This window comes from Mus pahari, chromosome 14, assembly GCF_900095145.1.
Source record: "Mus pahari chromosome 14, PAHARI_EIJ_v1.1, whole genome shotgun sequence".
Taxonomy (NCBI): domain Eukaryota; kingdom Metazoa; phylum Chordata; class Mammalia; order Rodentia; family Muridae; genus Mus; species Mus pahari.
Genome location: NC_034603.1, coordinates 64,808,274 through 64,817,765, shown reverse-complemented (window position 1 = coordinate 64,817,765; position 9,492 = coordinate 64,808,274). Strand labels below are relative to the sequence as shown.

General features: G+C 44.6%; 1 protein-coding gene across 1 annotated transcript in view; it reads right to left on the bottom strand.

The window, feature by feature from the left end:
• The window catches only part of Socs7 (suppressor of cytokine signaling 7), a 35,947-nt gene that overhangs the window by 7,664 nt on the left and 18,791 nt on the right, over window positions 1-9,492 (bottom strand). Inside the window, exons 7-9 of the mRNA XM_021212987.2 lie at window positions 8,995-9,123; window positions 950-1,085; window positions 365-515 (exon numbers count right to left, since the gene is read on the bottom strand). Coding sequence (XP_021068646.2) covers window positions 395-515; window positions 950-1,085; window positions 8,995-9,123 — 386 coding nt within the window. The 3' untranslated portion in view covers window positions 365-394. The remainder of the gene's footprint in view (window positions 1-364; window positions 516-949; window positions 1,086-8,994; window positions 9,124-9,492) is intronic.

The window sequence follows — 9,492 nt, the reverse complement described above, 5'->3', positions numbered from 1 at the left end:
ACTTTGTAGACCAGGCTGGCCTCGAACTCAGAAATCCGCCTGCCTCTGCCTCCCGAGTGCTGGGATTAAAGGCGTGCGCCACCACGCCCGGCTATTATGATTCTTAACAGTAGCAAATTTATAATTATGAAGTAACAACAAAATAATTTTATGGTTAGGGGTCAGCACAACATCATGAGGAACTGTATTAAGGGTGGCAGCACTAGGAAGGTTGAGAACCACTGGTTTAAGACCTTCATGACTGTTGTGTTTTTCTTCAAATGAAATGATTTACCTATCAGAGAATCAATTATTAGACAAATTTGCGGGACAGGAAGTAACCTAGTGCCTAGGCTTGGCAAAGAAAGAGACAGGGTGTTCCTACCTTCATGTTCAGCAGCAGGGGTCCTTGCTGCTACGTGGAAGGCTCCACCTCTTGCTTCTGTTTGGAAATGAGCTGCGCTTCCTTTAGGGACAGGTACACCTCTTCCTGAGGATCATAATAGTAGAACTTTCGAATGTAAGAGATCAGAGGTCTGTGAAAAACAAGGAGACAGAGAATGTACCAGTTACAGGGACATTTCTCAGGAACTGTGCCTGCTATTTCCTTTAAGAAAGCATCTCTTGCTGAGCCATCTTCCCTTCTCCATTCCTTCATACTGTATGACTACTGAGCAGCCTTTGCCAACGTGACAAAATGCTCACCTTCCCATCCTTACACACTTCTCTCTCACTCCACTGTAGAACACTCTGCCCACAGCCTGCAGAGTGAGGCCAGCACACACATCTTCCTCCCTTTGCTGCAATGTCATAGCTAAGAGTTAAGTGCCAAGACATAAAGAATCGAAAGAACACTGCCTACAAATGCTTTATGCCAGGCTTGGCCTCCAGGAGCAACTTGCAAGCTTCAAAGGCACTTCCATTTCTAGTTCACCCACCCCCACCTGAAACCCTGATGACCCCATTGTACTTAGGCAGTGGCAGATCCGGAATATGATCTATTCGGACAAGCTGCCGGATCCGGAATCTGCAAAGATGCTGGAGGGACTTGACATTGCTGAATCTGGACACTGGATAGAGCAGCTGTACTGGAGTTGGTGGCAGTCCTTCAAGAATAAAACCAAAGGAAAATACTCAGAATAACGAAGTTAACTACAGCTCCCAGAGGAAGTGCTGCAGGGAGGGTGTCACAGGGCTATTTTAGAGTTCATGTATATACTCTGTGCTAAAGCCCCTTACAAAGGGCTGTTGAGAGCCATCTGTGAGAGCTCCACTACCATTCAAGGGAATTTCATGTTCTCTGCTAACTTCCCCAGCAACATTTTGGTTTATTGATAGGCTAGCCTCAACCTAAAGTAATCCTCCTGCCTTAGCCTCCTGGGTACTGGGACCAGAGACGTTAAGTCCCAATACTTGGCTTCCAGAAGTATTCTTTTTTTTTTTTTTTGATTTATTTATTTATTATATGTAAGTACACTGTAGCTGTCTTCAGACACTCCAGAAGAGGGCGTCAGATCTTGTTATGGATGGTTATGAGCCATCATGTGGTTGCTGGGATTTGAACTCCAGACCTTCAGAAGAGCAGTCGGGTGCTCTTACCCACTGAGCCATCTCACCAGCCCCCAGAAGTATTCTTTTTTGTTTGTTTTGTTTTTTTGTTTTTCGAGACAGGGTTTCTCTGTATAGTCCTGGAACTCACTTTGTAGACCAAGCTGTCCTCAAACTCTGAAACCTCCTGCCTCTGCCTCCCAAGTGCTGGGATTAAAGGCGTGCACCACCACACCGGCTGTTTAGCAGTATCTTAATGATCAGGGCTCAGGATGTTCTGAGATACAGTGGTTTGAATAGCCTTTATGGCCAGAAAAGGTCATGTGTTTAGAGGTCAGTCCTCTCTGTGGAGGTATTGGCACAGAACATTTCAGCTCTGAAAGGTCCCATAGCATTCCAACTAGTGAGCAGGAAGGGGGCAGGTAGAAGGTGGAGCTGGTATTGAGGCTGCCACTCCTGCAACTGTCTACTCAGGCCAGGCCAGCTTGGTACTTTTCTTCCCTCGTTATTCTCCGTCTCCTATTGGAGTTTAGGCTGGGCTACGGGAACAACAATAATGCTTCTGAAAGACACCGACTGCAGCTGCACACACTGGGCCTCGTGCAACAACAGTGCCTGTCGTGTGTGCCTGCCAGGCTCCAAGCAAACACTCCTACATGGGTCAGAGCTGCTGGGCTGGGGTAGCCCAACCCCCACAGTCAATGCCACAGAACCCAGCCACCAAGGACAAGGACGGCAGGGACTAAAACACATTCAAATGAACTAGCAATGGTCTGGTTTCCATAAGCAAAAGGACTATGGAGATTAAGAGAAGCAAACTAAAAAGATTGAGAAGTGGACTGGAGAGATGGCTCAGTGGTTAAGAGCACTGACTGCTCTTACAGAGGTCCTGAGTTCAATTTCCAGCAACCACATGGTGGCTCACAACCATCTGTAATGGGATCTGACGCCTTCTTCTGATGTGTCTGATGACAGTGATACTGCACTCACTTTGGTCTTTCAAGATAGGATTTCTCTGTGTAGCCCTGGCTGCCCAGGAACCTGTTCTGTAGACCAGGCTCCAGGTTGGCCTTGAACTCGGAGACCCACCTGCTTTTGCCTGCTGAGTGGGAGGACTAAAAGTGTGTGACACCACACCCAGTTAGGAATTATTTTCTTAGCCACTGTCATATCCAAAGAAATACTGCAAACACAACTGGTTAGAACATAAAATTCTACCATTACTGTGGTTTAATTTCAAACAGCTTTAAATGTTTTGATTGAAGGTTGAGGAAAAAAGGAAGTGAAGGTTGCAGATTGTCTCCAAAGCCACGTCATGGTTGCTGATAACTGACATTCTTGAAAAGCCAAGCAATCACAAAGCAGCCATACTGCACTGTTAGTAAATGGGAAACCTTTTCTGTTCATCTTAAAACACATTTAACTCAAAACTGTACTTAAAGAGATGTGCCCACCTCCACTCCGTCCGTCCATGGAGACATTAGGTACCTCTGCATTCAGAGAGCCTGCTCAAATCACAGCACCAACAAAGGCAACCTGCCCTCCCTCCACAGCTCTCCACCCACGGAGCATCGCACTGAAAACCTCTGGAGAGGTTCCCATGTTAGGTGACTGAGCACTGGCCTGTCAGGAAGACTACCCCATTACACCAGCACTGATTAGGTATACTTCTGCAAGACACCTAATTAGGTATACTTCTGCAAGGTGGCTTTTTCTTTAACTAAGTTTTATTTTTTAGTGTAGTGTGTGTGTGTGTGTGTGTGTGTCTGTCTGTCTATGGCTCCCCCTCCTAGGAGGCCAGAGGTAAATGTCAGATCCCCTGGAGTTGGACTTACAGGCATTTGTGGGAAGAGAAACCCAGTCCTCTAAAGAGCAACACATTTTTTTTGGTTTTTCGAGACAGGGTTTCTCTGTGTAGCCCTGGCTGGCCTCGAACTCAGAAATCCGCCTGCCTCTGCCTCCCGAGGGCTGGGATTAAAGGCGTGCACCACCACGCCTGGCTACTTTTTTTTTTTTAAGCTTTATTATGTATATGAGTGCTCTGTCTGCTCACAGCCATCCATAATGAGATCTGACGTCTTCTTCTGGTGTCTGAAGACAGCTACAGTGTACTTAGATATAATAATAAATAAATCTTTAGAAAAAAAAAAGACTTGACATTTTGGGGCTGGTGAGATGGCTCAGCGGGTAAAAGCACTGACTGCTCTTCCAAAGGTCTTGAGTTCAAATCTCAGCAACCACATGGTGGCTCACAACCATCTGTAATGAGATCTGATGCCCTCTTCTGGAGTGACTGAAGACAGCTACAGTGTACTTACATATAATAAATAAATCTAAAAAAAAAAAAAAAAAGTTAAAGAAGAATTATTTTCTTTGGCCCAGTTCCCGTTTGCCTAGTCCTACGGCTTCTATTCCATAGCGTGAGGCAGCAAAATAGAGAGACCAGGGGAAGGGGCCACAAAAGCCTTCTGAGTTTCAAAGGACATCATGGAGAAAGGAAAACACAGCTGGGATCCACGCATGGTGACACACCCACTCAGGAAGTAGAGGCAGGTTTATATTGAGTTGGAGGCCAGCATGGCCTACACAGTGAGACCCTGATTTAAAACAATTGGGCCAGGCGATGGTGGCACACGCCTTTAATCCCAGCACTTGGGAGGCAGAGGCAGACGGATTTCTGAGTTCAAGGCCAGTCTGGTCTACAGAGTGAGTTCCAGGACAGCCAGGGCTACACAGAGAAACCCTGTCTCGAGAAACTAAAAAAATAAATAAATAAATAAAATATAATCCATCTGAAAAATGAACAGAGTGTGGGCACTCAGTGTAGCACAGCAGTAGAGCACTTACTTACCAGTACCCAGCACCCCAAAGAAAATGAACAAAGTTTAAAAAACAATAACTAGGCAAAAGGGCCGAGCTTATAGCTGTGCTTAGTGTTAGCTGCACGATGCATACATCTGAGTCACTTAGCCCTGGGGATTGTCCTGTTTACATGGATTGAGGAGGGACGAGCCAAGCTCTAGTTGGTAAAAACACAGAGAAGAGCTGAGCAGCAGCTTGCATTTACTGCTGTTTCCAGCTATGTTAAATGTGACCAGCTGCTTCAAGCCTCTGCTAACCTGACTTCCCCCTCACGATGGACTTTATTCCTGGACTCTGAACTGTGAGCTCAAATAAACCCTTTCTCCGGCTGGAGAGACAGTTCAGCAGAGCCAATGGATGCTCTTCCACAGGATCAATTCACCTTTTGTGACTCCAGTTTCAGAGAATCATCATCTGGTCCCCCATCAGATGCCAGGTATACACAGACATACAGACATGCACAACCACCCACCACACTGTGCTGCACAGTTTAACGTCAACTTGGCACAAACTAGAGTGACATGAGAGGAAGGAGCCTCTGTGTGGCTCCTCTGTATGTAAGCAGGCCATTTTGGCTGCAACGCATTAGTGACTGGGGGTGGGGGGCAGCCAAGGCTATACAGAGAAACCCTGTGTCAACACCCCCCCAAGGAAAAAAAAAAGTTTGTGATTGCTGGAAACCGAGCTTCTGGCCCTTCTTGTGGAACTTAAACTACATGAATCCCGAGGAGACTTGGGGCAGAGGGCACCAACTCATGAGGTCCAGAGGGAACAAGGATTCCATCAGGAACTGGGTAGAGGCCAGTAATGTACTATTTTAGCCAAGAATGTGCCTTCATTCTGTTTACATCTTGAGAACCTGAGAAAGTGGAAAGCTAATGGACTAATTTGTTTGGCAAAGGAAATTTCAAAACCAGAGAGTGTTCAGGCTAGTGCTGAGAAAGCAGCTGTAACTGTTAGAGACCAGCACCGCTGGAGAGAGAGCACTACCACAACAGGAAGGATCCCGAGGGAAAGCTCTGCCTTTAGAGGTCCATCTTGTGTGTGAAGATCTGGACTCATTTTAACAGAGAGTCTAGGCTCACAAACCCCCAGAACCATGGAAAGCCGGAAGTGTATGGCCTGTTTGATTCTATAGGAACTCACAGTTAAGACCTTGGACTTTTTAAAAGCTGGTGATGGGTTGGCAAGGTGGCTCAGTGGGTAAAGACACTTGAATAGAAGTCCGACAGCCTGAATTCAATCTCCAGAGCCATATGGTGGAAGGAAAGAATCAACTCCAGTAAGCTGTCCTCTGATGGCTCATGAGCACTAGGCACACAGATGTATACGCATATGCACAAATAAATAAACACAATTTTTTTAATTAAAAAGAAGATGAAATTGTCTGGGCAGTGGCACCCGCCTTTAACCCCAACACTCACAGAGGCAGTGGATGTCTGTGAGTTAGAGGCCAGTCTGGTCTACAGAATGAGCTCCAGAACAGCCAGGGACACACAGAGAAACTCTGTCTTGGAAAAACAAACAAACAAACAAAAAAAAACCGATGAAATTGTTAAAGACAATGGGGATCTTTAAAGTAAGTTGGAATATATAATATATATTATTAACATGGCCATGAGCCTCTAAGGGGCAAGAGGTGGAGACGTGATCGTTAGCATGGTCATTTAACAGATCTATAATCACCGTGGATGCTTTGCATGGCTGTGTAGAGTACACTTGATGATTTTAGCTGACGCAGGAAGACCCATTCAGGTAAACACTGATACAAATGAAATAAATCTAAAGAAAACAAAAACAAGAAGTTATAAATAAGAGAGAGATTTAAAGTTGGGCGCAGTGGTGCACGCCTTTAGTACCAAAATTGGGGACAGGGTGGGAGGGAGTGGGGTGGTACGGAGGCTGCTGAGTTTGAGAGGCCAGCCTGGTCTAGTGAGGTCTAGGAAAGCCAGGGCTGTAGAAAGATCTTGGGGGGGGGGACAGAGATTGATTGAAGACATCAAACTGTGGTAAGACTAAATTTTAAGGTATAGGGAAAGGTAATTCAATAATCCCAGTATTGATAATAGAAAAATGACAGCACTCAAGAGGTGGAGGCAGGAGAATCAGGAGTTCAAGGTCCCCCTCAGCTATAGTCAGTTTGAGACCAGTAATGGCTTCATGGCATTGCCTAGAAAAAAAAACAAACACAAGGGAGTCTTGCTGGGAGAGAGTGCAGTGGCGGCAGTGCTCGAGACCTGCCAGCATGGTTTTCACCTTACACCCAGGAACTGGTATGGCTACTTCCTTCTCCATAGAACATCCAAACTGGATCATCAGCCAAGCCTTTGGCTAGAATAATGATTTCACAGGAAATTCAGAGAACCATGTCATAACCATGGAGGTTACAATAGGTAAATATCAGGCAGAACCATATTTTATTTAAAAATATTCTTGAGACAGGGTCTCATTCAATAGCGGTGACCTGGATATATTTAAATTTTTGTCACTGAAAGGTACAGCAGCTTACACCTATAATTCCAGCGCTTAGGAGGCTAAGGCAGGAGGACTGCCACCAGCTCAGGACTAGTCTAGGCTACACACTAAGTGCTGAGGTCAGAAGCCCACTGCCACCTAGGGAACATACTTGAAGCCAGCCTGGGGTACATGAGACGCCACCTCCCAAACCAAATAAATATACACAGAGAAAGAAATAGAGAGCCAAGAATGTGGTTCCTCTTCAGAGCTTGCCCAAGATGCTGGGTTGTGTGCGGACTGAATCTGGGGAACTAAGCTAAATGCCCTATCCCAATTATCTACAATTTTTTAAAAAAGATTTATTTATTTATTATATGTAAGTACACTGTAGCTGTCTTCAGACACACCAGAAGAGGGCATCAAATCTCATTATGGATGGTTGTGAGCCACCATGTGGTTGCTGGGATTTGAACTCAGGACCTTTAGTAGAGCAGTAGGTGCTCTTAACCACTGAGCCATCTCTCCAGCCCTATCTAAAATTTTAATAAACTAACCAATTAATTAACTTTGAGTTCTTCATAAGAGTTAAGAGATATTTAAATTAGAAACTTGACTTTCTCTTAGTAGGCATTCAATAAACAGTAGTCAATACTACAAACTCTAACCTGTATACAATATTAGAAATCTTAGCTGCAATTTCTGAAGATAAAGTACAATTTGTGGGATAAAAAGAGCTGTCCTGGCGCAGCCTGAGACTCCAAGTCTCTCGAGTCAGGAGACACCTCACTGAGAGTTGCCTAGATTACCAATAAGCAGAGCTCATCCCCGTGCCCCTGCGAATCCCTCATCATTCTCCATCCCTTCCTTGAGGCTGGGAGTTCCCTCAGGGCATCAGCTAACTGACTTTTTATACTAAATTACAAATAAATGTTTGTTAAATAAATATCCATCATATCCACAAATGTTAAAAATTGCTAAGCAGAGTCAATGGTATGAAGAATTCTAACTCGTTCCTTCAACTAAGACAAACACATGAGCCCCAATGGTGTTGGCAGCACTGTAGCAAATACCAAATGAAGTGAGAATTAATACAGTTCACACCCTGTCTTGCCTTATTTAAATCACCAACATTATACAAACATCACTGTCACCTGGCCCGATCCTGTTCCTGATGTTCTGCCCGAGGCTCCTCAGCAACTCCTACATTTTAGAGCAATTTCTTGGCACCCTGCTTAGGAGGCGAATTTGATTCAAAGTGAAAGCATGAAGCTCTCACTCTAAGTTGTTTGCTTCCTACAGATTCCTCACATAAATGTGCTTGTTAGCTTGCCTTACCTAATGCTAAAGCCAAGTTCTTCTAACCCATTCCTTCCCCTCCTCCGATATCTTCTTGAGTGGGCCGGCTGACTGTATGAGCGCACTAGTGCAGCCAAGATCAGGACAGTGCTCCCACGTGGAGAGAAGTCTTTGATTTTCAACATGGTGGAGATGTCAATATACCAAACAACAACATGCCACTCCTGTTGGTCACTTAGTACACTATGGACAAACCCTAGCAGGCATTTCTTTTCTTATTTATTTTTATTTTTTTATTTTTATGTTTATGTAGCAGGCATTTCTTAACAAACTACAAATGCAGACCCACTCACCACTGCCTTTTTGGTGAGTCCACTCTCACACCCCTGTCCCTGGGGAAATGCCAGCAGAGGTCACACTGGCCGGCTTTACAAGTAAAAGGTAAGAAGCCTGCAACAGCAGCAAGGAGCCATCTCAATGTCAAATGTTACACGATGCCTGGGCTTCAGAGACAGGAACAATCATCTTATTCATGTGGTCAGAGAAGCAGAAATCATTCTTTAGAACACTACAGAATTAATGTACAAGGGCTGGCATTAGTTACTGGACTCTGCAGAAGTGGTTGCTCCGATAGCCAGGACAAACAGTTTTTGGTGTGGCCACTGTTTGGGGACTGGAACATTCTGGTAGGGTATCATATCCTAGTTGGGTTTAATAATTAATGTAACTAGCAGGAGGCTGAAGCAAAAGGACAGCTTGGGCTACATAGAAATACGAGGCCACCCTGAAATACAAGAGTAAGGCCTGTCTTTAAAAAGCAACAATAATAAATTACTGCAACTACAATTTTACCTGGGACCCTGGATCTCAGGAAATAGAGAAATTTCCCATTCTTGGAGTGCATGATGGCTCTCTTAATGAACTCCACCACTGACTGACAGCGATCCTCAAACTTGGGATGGCACCATAAGCTGAAAGTCCCTGGAATGGAAAACGAAGAGTACATTTACAACCTTTTGGTGTGATGTGGTAACGAGTTCCTGTCCTCAGAGCACTCAGGACTCTAAGGCAGGAAGATCTGAGCTAGAGGACAGACTGGACTAGGTAGCGAAACTCTAAAAATTAAAAAGAAAGAAAAACAAACAAACAAAACCCTCAAATGATCTGAGAGGCTGCTTTGAACATTTTAATTTTTTGTTTGTGTTTTGTTGTTGTTGTTTGTTTTTTGTTTGTTTTTTGTTTTTTTTTTTTGTTTTGTTTTTTGGCTTTTCAAGACAGGGTTTCTCTGTGTAGCCCTGGCTGTCCTGGAACTCACTCTGTAGACCAGGCTGGCCTCGAACTCAGAAATCC